Here is a 14,702-nt window from a genome sequence, read left to right on the forward strand (position 1 = left end):
TATATGTATAATTAAATTATTATTTTTCTGTGAAACAACCGTAATTACACTATGAAAGGACCTCGAAAATTCACTGTGTGCATATAATTATACAGATGTCTAATCTAATTTATGCCTGATATGTATGTATTTATGTTCTCCATGAGAATTGCAAGACGTAGTAAGATTTTCAGGAAATGGTCAAAATGTATGTTCGCAATGGAGCTCCATTGAAGTTTACACACATGTTCCTCGTGCGAATCACAAGACCTGGTTAAATGTTTAGGAAAAGTTAACATGCATATTACAAAGAATTTATTTGTTTACATGTATGTCCAAAAATATATATATTCGCAATAGAACTCTAAAAAATAAAAAAAGATAATGCTTTAAAACTTTCCACATATTACCCATGTGATCCACTAGACACCTGGTTAGACTTTAACTATTTTATCACCAGATTTTGTTCAAATTTTTCTGCATTTTTTTTTTAATTTCTTCAATATTTCGGGAAATGAACCCCAATTTCGGAGCCAACAGACAAAATTTGAGTCAATTTTTGGTTTTTACTTACTTCGGTTTTCAGCTATTTTTGTCCCAATCTTTTGAAGGAAAGTGCAGACTATAAGTGAGACTATTTTGTGAATTTGTGATGAAAAGAGGAAACTGGTGGTGAAAAAGTTAACATCTAAGATCAATATCACAGGGTCACCAAACATGTTTTCAGTCATAACTATACAACCACATGGCATAAATTACGGCTTTGGGTTTTGATATTAATATTGATATTGAAAAAACTATTCCTGATTAGCATATCCTTCTCAATACTTTTTCTAGTGCTTGCCTAAAATGAGTGGCATGAGTCTTTAGAATGAATACAAATATAAAAACACCCAGGAGGTACAAGGATTGAGTAAATCTCAGCAGTCTGTTAAATATATCACAGTGTATAAAACATTCATGTCAATGCGAGACATCATTTGTTGAAGTAGTAGTCCTACAGTACTGTAATTCATCATTGCAGGGCGAACATGCAGTTCACAGGCATGCAACCATGGTAACTAGGTTTTTACTAAACTGTATGGCCTGGAGAAATTCCCCATGATTGGTTACTTGTTAACGTTCAATGTTGGTTACTTGTTAATGTTCAATGTTGGTTACTTGTTAACGTTCAATGTTGAATTATCCAGGCCTTTATCACATTTCTAATATCTGCTTTATACTTTAATTACAGACTGCACAATTTTGAAGTTATACTTTTTCTCGGTGTGGACCTCAACAATGCCCTGTTGTCATGGGAACCGGAGCTTCTAAAGACAACTCATCTGGCAAGAAGAAAAAAAATGAAACAGCACAGACGAAGAAACAGCAGGAAGAACAGTCACATAAGGCACTCTCCAAGGCTAAAGTGAATGGTAATAATGTAGATATAAATACATTCAAATTTCAATGTTCTTTTCAGTTGCCTGTCAGGTACAGACTGTAAAGAGAACTGATCTTGGGCTTTCTGTTTGTAATGTATGTGCGTTAGCAGCATTTTCTCATCACTACAGCAGATATGAGTATATTATCAACCACCTTTCCAGAACCTCTATGTGCAATTAAACTATGCTGTACAATTTTTTTTTTTTTTGTATTTCCAATTTTTTGGATGACCAGTACCCCGGTAACAGGGCTGAGTGACCATCTTTTTATTATAATGACTCTCCATACATGTAGCAGGTTGAAGCATTTTTGTTTAGTTCCATAATAACTATAACAAACATGAAGATAAATGTTATTACAGTGTGCTCTTTTGTTGATTTCTGCTCAATGGGTAATATGTTTTAAAATATATTCAATATTGAATAATAATTTTCTTATAAATGCAAAGCAATTATTAAAATACCTGAAATTTCAAAAATATGTTGCTTCCATTGTGGACTAACTTTGGCTGTTCAATCTTTTCGCCACCAGACTTTCTTGCCCAATTTTTTTTTTACACTATGTTTCTTATATTCTTAATATTTCTGGAGATGAACCCTAATTTTGAAGCCAACAGACAAATTTTGAGTCAATTTTCACTTTTTACTCAAAAAATGTTGCGATATAAAAGGGACTATTTTGTGAATTTGTGATGAATAGAGGGAACTGGTGGTAAAAAGGTTAAGAAAGATTGCTGTACAAATACTCATATAAAACATAAAGATATTCTTTGCACAATGTTGTATATTATTTTTTTTTTTATGTTCCAGCTGGGACATGACATTTGTGTTTTGTTGTACCAGTATATGCACTTTCCCTGACTTCTCTATGAACTTTGCGTTGTGATCAACCATGAATGAAATACCACAAAACAAAACTCAGTATCTTTCATCAGCTCATCTGGTTCCTGTAAGGCACTCTGCGTATCAGACAATGTAGGAGATAAAGATAAACCTGCCTTTCAAATGATGGATATATACATGATATACATGTACACTCTGCTTATAATATTCCATCCTTAGAAATATAAATTTTGTTTGGTTTATGTCAAAAACTAATATGATGAAAATAAAAATAAATATTTTTTTTTTCAGTAGAGAGAACTAAAAAAAATCACATGATATCTTCACTTCCTTAAAACCTTAAAAAATAAAACTTGCAATGTTGATTATCAAATTTAGGTTGTCTGTTTTCAAATATAAAAAATGAATTTGTCAGTATAATGTATAATCATTTATTGGTTGTGTTGGAAAAACTATTTGTGAAAAATAAAACTTTTGTTTAAAATGTTTTGGACAAACTGTCAGAAAGAGTATTACATATCCACAATACCAATGCTGTTACACTGATTACAAATACATTGTATAACTATACTATGTGACCTTGTACACAACATACGTAGTTAGTTGCCTGCAGAGCCTTTAATTTTGTGGAGTCTATCTTTGTGTATAATCAGAATGATGGCTGTGCATTAAGGGTTAATATGTTGATAGCATTCTACTTCTTTAGCAGTGTCTCTTGGGGTTTTATGTTTTGTAGAATGCCCTGACTTGACCTGCTCAGAATACCATCGTCATCTCTCCAACCAGCACTATAACTACTCAGTATAGTGGTGCGTTATTCTTAGGCTTCAATTTAACGTGTAAATAAATAATACACATGTACAGTGTACTTGAACTTAACCCTCATCAGCAAATGAAACAAACTAATTCTACTCATTTCCAAAAAAAAAAAAAATGCTGAAAGATCATATGTGGAAGAAGATTGAAATCACATTGTGTGATTTTGACTGTCATCTTGTGTGCTTGGAATCATACAGCCTAAGTGTTATATGTCATCTTGTGTGCTTGGAATCATACAGCCTAAGTGTTATATGTCATCTTGTGTGCTTGGAATCATACAGCCTATGTGTTATATGTCATCTTGTGTGCTTGGAATCATACAGCCTATGTGTCATATGTCATCTTTTGTGTTTGGAATCATACAGGCTACATGTATGTGTCATATGTCATCTTGTGTGTTTGGAATCATACAGCCTAAGTGTTATATGCCATCTTGTGTGCTTAGATTCATACACCTTAAGTGTTATATGTCACCTTTTGTGTTTGGAATCATACAGCCTATGTGTCATATGTCACCTTTTGTGTTTGGAATCATATAGCCTAAGTGTTATATGTCATCTTGTGTGCTTAGATTCATACAGCCTAAGTGTTATATGTCATCTTGTGTGCTTAGATTCATACACCTTAAGTGTTATATGTCACCTTTTGTGTTTGGAATCATACAGCCTATGTGTTATATGTCATCTTGTGTGTTTGGAATCATACAGCCTAAGTGTTATATGCCATCTTGTGTGCTTAGATTCATACACCTTAAGTGTTATATGTCACCTTTTGTGTTTGGAATCATACAGCCTATGTGTCATATGTCACCTTTTGTGTTTGGAATCATACAGCCTAAGTGTTATATGTCATCTTGTGTGCTTGGAATCGTACAGCCTAAGTGTTATATGTCATCGTATGTGCTTGGAATCATACAGCCTAAGTGGTATATGTCATCTTGTGTGTTTGGAATCATACAGGCTACATGTATGTGTCATATGTCATCTTGTGTGTTTGGAATCATACAGCCTATGTGTCATATGTCATCTTGTGTGTTTGGAATCATACAGGCTACATGTATGTGTCATATGTCATCGTATGTGTTTGGAATCATACAGCCTATGTGTCATATGTCATCTTGTGTGTTTGGAATCATACAGCCTATGTGTCATATGTCATCTTGTGTGCTTAGATTCATACAGCCTAAGTGTTATATGTCATCTTGTGTGTTTGGAATCATACAGCCTATGTGTCATATGTCATCTTGTGTGCTTAGATTCATACAGCCTAAGTGTTATATGTCATCTTGTGTGCTTGGAATCGTACATCCTAAGTGTTATATGTCATCGTATGTGCTTGGAATCATACAGCCTAAGTGGTATATGTCATCTTGTGTGTTTGGAATCATACAGGCTACATGTATGTGTCATATGTCATCTTGTGTGTTTGGAATCATACAGCCTAAGTGGCATATGTCATCTTGTGTGTTTAGATTCATACAGCCTAAGTGGCATATGTCATCTTGTGTGTTTAGATTCATACAGCCTAAGTGGCATATGTCATCTTGTGTGTTTAGATTCATACAGCCTAAGTGGCATATGTCATCTTGTGTGTTTAGATTCATACAGCCTAAGTGGCATATGTCATCTTGTGTGTTTAGATTCATACAGCCTAAGTGTTATATGTCATCTTGTGTGTTTAGATTCATACAGCCTAAGTGGCATATGTCATCTTGTGTGTTTAGATTCATACAGCCTAAGTGTTATATGTCATCTTGTGTGTTTGGAATCATGCAGCCTATGTGTCATATGTCATCTTGTGTGTTTAGATTCATACAGCCTAAGTGGCATATGTCATATTGTGTGTTTTGAATCATACAGCCTAAGTGTTATATGTCATCTTGTGTGTTTGGAATCATACAGCCTAAGTGGTATATGTCATCTTGTGTGTTTGGAATCATACAGGCTACATGTATGTGTCATATGTCATCTTGTGTGTTTGGAATCATACAGCCTAAGTGGCATATGTCATCTTGTGTGTTTAGATTCATACAGCCTAAGTGGCATATGTCATCTTGTGTGTTTAGATTCATACAGCCTAAGTGGCATATGTCATCTTGTGTGTTTATATTCATACAGCCTAAGTGGCATATGTCATCTTGTGTGTTTAGATTCATACAGCCTAAGTGGCATATGTCATCGTATGTGCTTGGAATCATACAGCCTAAGTGTTATATGTCATCTTGTGTGTTTAGATTCATACAGCCTAAGTGGCATATGTCATCTTGTGTGTTTAGATTCATACAGCCTAAGTGTTATATGTCATCTTGTGTGTTTGGAATCATACAGCCTATGTGTCATATGTCATCTTGTGTGTTTAGATTCATACAGCCTAAGTGTTATATGTCATCTTGTGTGTTTGGATTCATACAGCCTAAGTGGCATATGTCATCTTGTGTGTTTAGATTCATACAGCCTAAGTGGCATATGTCATCTTGTGTGTTTAGATTCATACAGCCTAAGTGGCATATGTCATCGTATGTGCTTGGAATCATACAGCCTAAGTGTTATATGTCATCTTGTGTGTTTAGATTCATACAGCCTAAGTGGCATATGTCATCTTGTGTGTTTAGATTCATACAGCCTAAGTGGTATATGTCATCTTGTGTGCTTGGAATCGTACAGCCTAAGTGTTATATGTCATCGTATGTGCTTGGAATCATACAGCCTAAGTGGTATATGTCATCTTGTGTGTTTGGAATCATACAGGCTACATGTATGTGTCATATGTCATCTTGTGTGTTTGGAATCATACAGCCTAAGTGGCATATGTCATCTTGTGTGTTTGGAATCATACAGGCTACATGTATGTGTCATATGTCATCTTGTGTGTTTGGAATCATACAGCCTATGTGTCATATGTCATCTTGTGTGTTTAGATTCATACAGCCTAAGTGTTATATGTCATCTTGTGTGTTTAGATTCATACAGCCTAAGTGGCATATGTCATCTTGTGTGTTTGGAATCATACAGCCTATGTGTCATATGTCATCTTGTGTGTTTAGATTCATACAGCCTAAGTGACATATGTCATCTTGTGTGTTTAGATTCATACAGCCTAAGTGTTATATGTCATCTTGTGTGTTTAGATTCATACAGCCTAAGTGACATATGTCATCTTGTGTGCTTGGAATCATACAGCCTAAGTGTTATATGTCATCTTGTGTGCTTGGAATCATACACCTTAAGTGTTATAATAATAATAATAATAATAATAACTTTATTGCCTCCGTGTAAAAAGATTTACATAGGATAAGTACAGCAAAAAAGAATTTTAAAATAATAACAAGATATATATAAGAATTGTACAAAAAACAATACAAAAGGACTTAACTAGTATTTAAATGTTAAATAAATCTTTTTGTTGTGTAAATATAATTGGCAAGTTCTATAATTATGCTGGGATCTTTGCTTGGGAGTATATATGTGAACTGTATATTTTTATTGTTGGATGAAAGTAGTGTCATAATTTTTTGGATGAAATTTTCCCTGTGTGTGTTATATTTTGGGCAATTCAATAGAAAATGTTCTTCATCTTCAATTGAATTTGTGTCACAGTTATTGCATATTCTTTTATTTATAGGTTTCTTAGGAAATGAATATCTGCCTTCCTCTATTGCCAAGTTATGGTTACTAATTCTAAATTTTGTCGACATTTTCCTTTTATGAGTGTCAAGTTCATTCAAATATGGCTCAAAGATGTATTCTGTTTTAAATTTAGCATATGTTCTCAGTTTGCTATTTTCTTTGGAAATCATTTCTTTCCAGAAACTGGTATACTGTAGAATACTATATTTTCGCTTGGAATTTATTTTCGCTATTTTCGCTGAATGGATGATTCCGTGAAAATAAAATCCAGCGAATATACTTTTTTTCCTATATTTCACATTAAATTCATCAAAAATCAGTGAAAATAAGTTCCATACAAAACGCCCAAAAAGCCTTTTCAGCGAAAATTAATTCCAGCGAAAATAAAGTATTCCACAGTATTTATTTTCAAGGGAAGTTTTTAAAATTTGATTAATTTGATTTTTTTGTTTGATAGTGAATGTTTTTTCTTTTATGAAGTTTAGTGAATTGTCTTTCAATATTGTATGTATTGCATTTAGCCATTTGTATTGTATAGTATTGTGTTGTGTTTGTTCTAGGTATGCCTGTTTTGTAAGATTATCATCTGGGAGTTCCTTTATATGCAACCAGTAATAAATAGCTTGAACTTTTGCACTGAGCAGTAGTGGATAATGACCCACCTCTGCTCTTGATGCTAAGTTACAGGATTTTTTATTTACTTGTAAGATTTGTTTGCAGAATTTAATATTGATTTTTTCAATTGATGTTTTGTCCTATTTAGCATTGTACTGAATGTCCTGCAAGTCTAGGGCCCATAATTCTGAGCCATAAAGCAAAATTGGTTTTATGTAAATGTTAAATAGTTTCATTTTTAGTTTTATGTCTAGATTTCCTAAAAGTACTTTGTTCATGATGTAAATTGATTTTCCAGCTTTACCTGCTAAATTTGACATGGCATCAGCAAAACTCCCATTTGATTTTATTGTGATTCCTAGATATGTATAACTGTTTGTTATTTGAATGTTATCATTTCCAAAATTGAATTGGTATTTTTTTCTCAATGTTGATGAACCGAAGATAGCAACTTGAGTTTTTGAAAGGTTCACACTCAATTTCCACTTATTGCAATATTCATTTAGTGTATTTAATGATGTCTGTAGACCAGCCTGGGTAGTGTGCTTGGAATCATACATCCTAAGTGTTATATGTCACCTTTTGTGTTTGGAATCATACAGCCTATGTGTCATATGTCACCTTTTGTGTTTGGAATCATACAGCCTAAGTGTTATATGTCATCTTGTGTGCTTGGAATCATACATCCTAAGTGTTATATGTCATCTTGTGTGCTTGGAATCATACAGCCTAAGTGGTATGTGTCATCTTGTGTGCTTGGAATCATACAGCATAAGTGTTATATGTCATCTTGTGTGCTTGGAATCATACACCCTATGTGTCATATGTCATTTTTTGTGTTTGGAATCATACAGCCTATGTGTCATATGTCATCTTGTGAGCTTGGAATCATACAGCCTAAGTGTTATATGTCATCTTGTGTGTTTAGATTCATACAGCCTAAGTGTTATATGTCATCTTGTGAGCTTGGAATCATACAACCTAAGTGGTATATGTCATCTTGTGTGTTTGAAATCATACAGCCTAAGTGGCATATGTCATCTTGTGTGTTTGGAATCATACAGCCTAAGTGTCATATGTCATCTTGTGAGCTTGGAATCATACAGCCTAAGTGTTATATGTCATCTTGTGTGCTTGGAATCATACAGCCTAAGTGTTATATGTCATCTTATGTGCTTGGAATCATACAGCCTAAGTGTTATATGTCATCTTGTGAGCTTGGAATCATACAGCCTAAGTGTTATATGTCATCTTGTGAGCTTGGAATCATACAGCCTAAGTGTCATATGTCATCTTGTGTGCTTGGAATCATACAGCCTAAGTGTCATATGTCATCTTGTGAGCTTGGAATCATACAGCCTAAGTGTTATATGTCATCTTGTGTGCTTGGAATCATACAGCCTAAGTGTTATATGTCATCTTATGTGCTTGGAATCATACAGCCTAAGTGTTATATGTCATCTTGTGTGCTTGGAATCATACAGCCTAAGTGTTATATGTCATCTTATGTGCTTGGAATCATACAGCCTAAGTGTTATATGTCATCTTGTGTGTTTGGAATCATACAGCCTAAGTGTTATATGTCATCTTGTGAGCTTGGAATCATACAGCCTAAGTGTCATATGTCATCTTGTGTGTTTGGAATCATACAGCCTAAGTGTTATATGTCATCTTGTGAGCTTGGAATCATACAGCCTAAGTGTTATATGTCATCTTGTGAGCTTGGAATCATACAGCCTATGTGGTATATGTCATATGTGTGTTTGGAATCATAAATTCCTGGTGTCATATGTCATCTTGTGTGTTTGGAATCATAAATTCCTGGTGTCATATGTCATCTTGTGTGTTTGGAATCATAAATTCCTGGTGTCATATGTCATCTTATGTGCTTGGAATTATACAGCCTATGTGTCATATGTCATCTTGTGTGTTTGGAATCATACAGCCTAAGTGTTATATGTCATCTTGTGTGTTTGGAATCATACAGCCTATGTGTCATATGTCATCCTGTGTGTTTGGAATCATACAGCCTAAGTGTTATGTCATCTTGTGTGTTTGGAATCATACAGCCTATGTGTCATATGTCATCTTGTGTATTTCTAACGACTCTTAGAATGTTCTCCCAGATAAAATTAAGTCAAAGGACATTTGAATATTACAAATATGTAAAACTGTGTGTCAGTCAATTTTAGCTGCCTTGTTTTGGTTTCATCAGTTCACAGTCAAAGATATATATTCCTTGTGCAGTCGTAAAGTCTGCTGTATTCTGAGTACACCCTACAGTATGATATCTACATGGTTCAAACCAAGCTGCCATTCATTCATTATTTATTCCTTTATCTGCATGTCAAAAAGCGCCAAGAGCTACTTTATTTCTGCTCAGTAGGTCTAATATGTCAAATACACAATTTCCGTGATCCTGAATAGTCCTGGTGGTTATCTTCTTCAATCTGCACATTTTACATTCAGCACCATTTCTGCAGGCCTTCATGATCCCCATCAATGTCAGCTGGCAAAATGATGCAGCGCAAATACTGTGTGAATGATGTTTGAATACTGAGTGAATGATGTTTGAATACTGAGTGAATGCTTTGTGAATGTTGTGTGGATGATGTTTGAATGCTGTGTGAAAGCTGTGAGAATGTGGTTTGAATGCTGTGTGAAAGCTGTGAGAATGCTGTGTGAATGATGTTTGAATACTGTGTGAAAGCTGTGAAAATGCTGTTTGAATGCTGTGAGAATGTGGTTTGAATGCTGTGTGGATGATGTTTGAATGCTGTGTGAAAGCTGTGAGAATGCGGTTTGAATGCTGTTTGGATGTTGTTTGAATGCTGTGTGAAAGCTGTGAGAATGCTGTGTGAATGCTGTGTGAATGCTGTGTGAAAGCTGTGAGAATGCTGTGTGAATGATGTTTGAATACTGTGTGAAAGCTGTGAAAATGCTGTGTGAAAGCTGTGTGAATGATATTTGAATACTGAGTGAATGCTGTGTGAATAATGTTTGAATCCTGAGTGAATGCTTTGTGAATGATGTGTGGATGATGTTTGAATGCTGTTTGAATGCTGTGTGAATGCTGTGAGAATGTGGTTTGAATGCTGTGTGAATGCTGTGTGAATGCTGTGTGAATGCTGTGAGAATGTGGTTTGAATGTTGTGTGAATGCGGTTTGAATGCTGTGTGGGTGATGTATGAATGATGTGTGAATGCTGTGAGAATGTTGTTTGAATGCAGTGTGAATGCGGTTTGAATGATGTGTGGATGATGTTTGAATGCTGTGTGAATGCGGTTTGAATGCTGTGTGGATGATGTTTGAATGCTGTGTGAATGTGGTTTGAATGCAGTGTGAATGTCGTGTGAATGCAGTGTGAATGTGGTTTGAATGCTGTGTGAATGCGGTTTGAATGCTGTGTGAATGCGGTTTGAATGCTGTGTGAATGCGGTTTGAATGCTGTGTGGATGATGTTTGAATGTTGTGTGAATGCGGTTTGAATGCTGTGTGGATGATGTTTGAATGCTGTGTGAATGTGGTTTGAATGCGGTTTGAATGCTGTGTGGGTGATGTATGAATGATGTGTGAATGCTGTGAGAATGTTGTTTGAATGCGGTTTGAATGTTGTGTGGATGATGTTTGAATGTTGTGTGAATGTGGTTTGAATGCAGTGTGAATGTCGTGTGAATGTCGTGTGAATGATGTGTGAATGATGTTTGAATGTTGTGTGAATGTGGTTTGAATGCAGTGTGAATGTCGTGTGAATGTCGTGTGAATGTCGTGTGAATGATGTGTGAATGCTGTGTGAATGCTGTGTGGATGATGTTTGAATGCTGTGTGAATGCGGTTTGAATGCTGTGTGGATGATGTTTGAATGCTGTGTGGATGATGTTTGAATGGTGTTTGAATGGTGTTTGAATGCTGTGTGAATGTGGTTTGAATGTAGTGTGAATGCTGTGTGAATGTGGTGCGAATTCTGTGTGAATTCTGTGTGAATGTCGTTTGAATGATATGTGGATGATGGTTGAATGCTGTGTGAATGTTGTGTGAATGCTGTGTGAATGTAGTTTGAATGCTGTGTAAATGCTGTGAGAATGCCGTGTGAATATTGTTTGAATGTGGTTTGAATGGTGTGTGTATGTGGTTTGAATCAGAATACTGTGAATTATGGGGGAATACTGTAGGAATACCCCATACATGCAGTGAGAACTGTGTGAATGACGGGAGAATGCAGTGTGAATACTGTGCAAATGATATGTTAATGCTGTGAGAATGCTGTGTGAATGCTGTGAGAATGTTGTGTGAATACTGTGTGAATACTGTGAGAATGTTGTGTGAATGATGTGGGAATGCTGTGTAAGTGCTGTGAGAATGTTGTGTGAATGATGTGGGAATGTTGTGTGAATGCTGTGCAAGTACTGTGGGAATGTTGTGTGAATGATGTGGGAATGTTGTGTGAATGCTGTGCAAGTACTGTGAGAATGTTGTGTGAATGATGTGGGAATGTTGTGTGAATGATGTGGTAATGCTGTGAGAATTTTGTATAAATGCTGTGTAAATGCTTTCAGAATGTTGTGTGAATGCTATGAAAATATTGTGTAAATACCGTGGGAATATTCTGAGAATGCTGTGTGATTCCCATGTCAATGCAATGGGAAGGCTGTGTGAATGGTATTAGAAGGTTATGTGAATGTTGTATAAGTGGTGTGTGAATGCTGTGTGAATGCTGTTTAAATACTTTGTGAATGTTGTGTGAGTTATTGGAATGTTTGGTGAATGCTGAGAGAATGTTGTGTTAATGATGTATGAATACTGAGGGAATGTTGTGTGAATCATGTGTGAATGATGTGTGAATGCTATGAGAAAGATGTGTGAATGATGTTTGAATACTTCATCTAGTGAATCCTGTGTGGATGTTGTGTAAATGCTGTGAGAATTATGTGGGAATACTACGAGAATGCTGTCTTAATCTTGTGTGTATGCTGTGTGAATGTTGTGAGAATACTCTGAGAATGCTGTGTGATTTATGTTATGTGAATGTTGTGAGAATGTTGTGTGAATGCTGCATGAATGCTGTGTGAATGCTGCATGAATACTGTGTGAATACTGTGGGAATGCTAGGTAGATGATGTATGAATACCTTGGAAATGATTTGAATGTTTTGTGAATGCTATGTGTGTATGTTTGTGAATACTGTGTGAATACTGTTTTAAAACTTGTTCTAAACTTGTTTATTTACATTTGTTTGTAGATGTGACTGCTACTATTGTTAAAGTGAACGTCTCAAAGGCAGGTTTTTGGCCTCCAGCAGTGACTGTTAAAGAAGGGCAGGTAAGTACAACATGGCTTATGATCAACATAAATTGCTTGCTCAACATATATGTGAGTTTACTAGACACGAGAAAGAACCTGTAACTGTGGTATATTCTCTGTGGTTCATTTGATGCACATTTAAATTACACATGTAAACAGCACAACTAAATGTTAATATTTTTAATTTAACATGCTTTTGTGATGATATCTTTAATTTTGATGAATATATTTTTGTTGTTTTTGGTAAAAAGTGATATTTTTGAATTCTTATTGAAAATAGCAAGGTCGATTGCTTTGGTACTATACATATAGGTACTCGGGTAGCCCTCTCAGATTTGTTCATTTTCTAATGATATCTTCAGTTCTTTAATTGAAATGTGCATTGCTAACAGCAGATCTATCTCAGCCGAGAGGCTGCTTGTTTTATGAAATATGGTTTTAGGGTGCTTTGATTGCTATTAACAATTCAGTAATAAGTTAATTGACTGTAGTTACTGGTAAGAAGCATCATTACAATGTGGTACTCTGCATTTCAGAAAACTTTGGATGTTTTGTTTTTTATTTAAAATAAACAAATGTGTTTCATAAATTTAAATAAAAATAATCTACTATTAGAGCCTTTTGTCTGCCATTGTCTATACAAGGTTAGGGTCAATACATTTTTAGCTCTGCTGTCATCCTATAGGTGATTGCCCGTCGTCGTCCGTCAACAATTCTATTTTCAACTACCAGCCCAAATGCTTTGATACTTGGGATGTAGGTACCTTGGTTGGACCTCTGTCAGATTTGTTGATTTCATGATAATATCTTTATTAATTCTCTATTTTTAGTGAATATTTGTGTAATTTTTGGTCAAAAATTGTATTATTCACTTCTTCTTGAAAACCGCTACTCCAATTGTTTTCATACTTGATACATGTATACTAGTATGTGTACCTTGGATGGACCTCTACTAGATTAGTTCTTCTGTGATATTAGGGGAACACTCAAGTTGGAGAAAATTCATCTGATCAGAGACAAAATGACCCATAATCCTTTGCTGCTGTGTATCTATGTAGTCATGTGTGAACACAATGTGTATATAACAGTTGATTGAGCACAACTGGTTAGACATCTTTCCAATGTATTCATCTTACCATACAGATTACCAGAGCAGATACCATTTAGGGGTGCTAATGCGGCGCTTGTGAATTACAAAAACTGTTAGGACATTGTGAATGAGGATGAATAATCTGTAGGTTGTGATGGAATAATTAAAGCACCAGTGCACATTGTGTGGGCAGTCATGTGTGCTCATAGTCTGGTAATCAAATGAATAGGTATTGCATGATTAAATAACGGAGGTAACTGAACAAAATGTTTTGTTTGATTAGTGAACTCTTGATACACTACCGTGTTTATCATCCAGTTGCCATGGTAATACCATCAATGTTGTACATTGTTGTAAGCTCCCCGTAGTACCATTATACCTATGATGCATGTATTCCAGTTGTTTATTAAAAGTGGATAAATTTGAAAAGTGTCCTATAAATTATTGACTTCTATTTGTTTTTTTAAGGTGGTCAGATATTTTATTTAAAATATAAACTATCGATAGAATATTAGAAGTGAATTAGTGATTTTTTTTATTAATTTTTAAATAATACATACATGTATGATATTGAATAGTTGGTTTGTAAGAAATATACAAAAATTCTCACATAAACCAGAAATTACATTTGTTGTATCTATAATCATTAAAATATGATTTATAGTATGACCAGGTGCAGACTTTAAGATGTCAAGACAGCCACAAAATAGTCAAAAAATATAAACAAGCCGCATTGCCTCAATCAAATAGACCGACCATGGTCAAATATTTGTTTGCATGTCTGACTATTTCTGGGTTTCACAGAGACAGGCTATTTGAGCATGGGTAGGATCTGTAGAGTTCGTGGTTTGGGGCAGTATTAACGTGTGTTTATCTAATTTATTTTCTACACAACACTTTTTTTCAAGAAAGTGAATTATTCAGCATTATAATTGTTATGCAAATTACCATAACAAATTAACACTGATAAAATCGTAATCATTCTGAGTCAGTTAAATGTGTTTC

The 14,702-nt window shown here is 34.9% G+C and overlaps 1 protein-coding gene across 1 annotated transcript in view; it reads left to right on the forward strand.

The window, feature by feature from the left end:
- Positions 1-14,702, forward strand: part of LOC100370084 (uncharacterized) — a 113,639-nt gene that overhangs the window by 22,053 nt on the left and 76,884 nt on the right. Inside the window, exons 3-4 of the mRNA XM_085497000.1 lie at positions 1,214-1,394; positions 12,546-12,625. Of these exons, the coding sequence (XP_085353126.1) occupies positions 1,274-1,394; positions 12,546-12,625 (201 nt within the window). The 5' untranslated portion in view covers positions 1,214-1,273. The remainder of the gene's footprint in view (positions 1-1,213; positions 1,395-12,545; positions 12,626-14,702) is intronic.

Source organism: Saccoglossus kowalevskii, chromosome 3, assembly GCF_978046115.1.
Source record: "Saccoglossus kowalevskii chromosome 3, keSacKowa6.1, whole genome shotgun sequence".
Lineage (NCBI taxonomy): Eukaryota > Metazoa > Hemichordata > Enteropneusta > Harrimaniidae > Saccoglossus > Saccoglossus kowalevskii.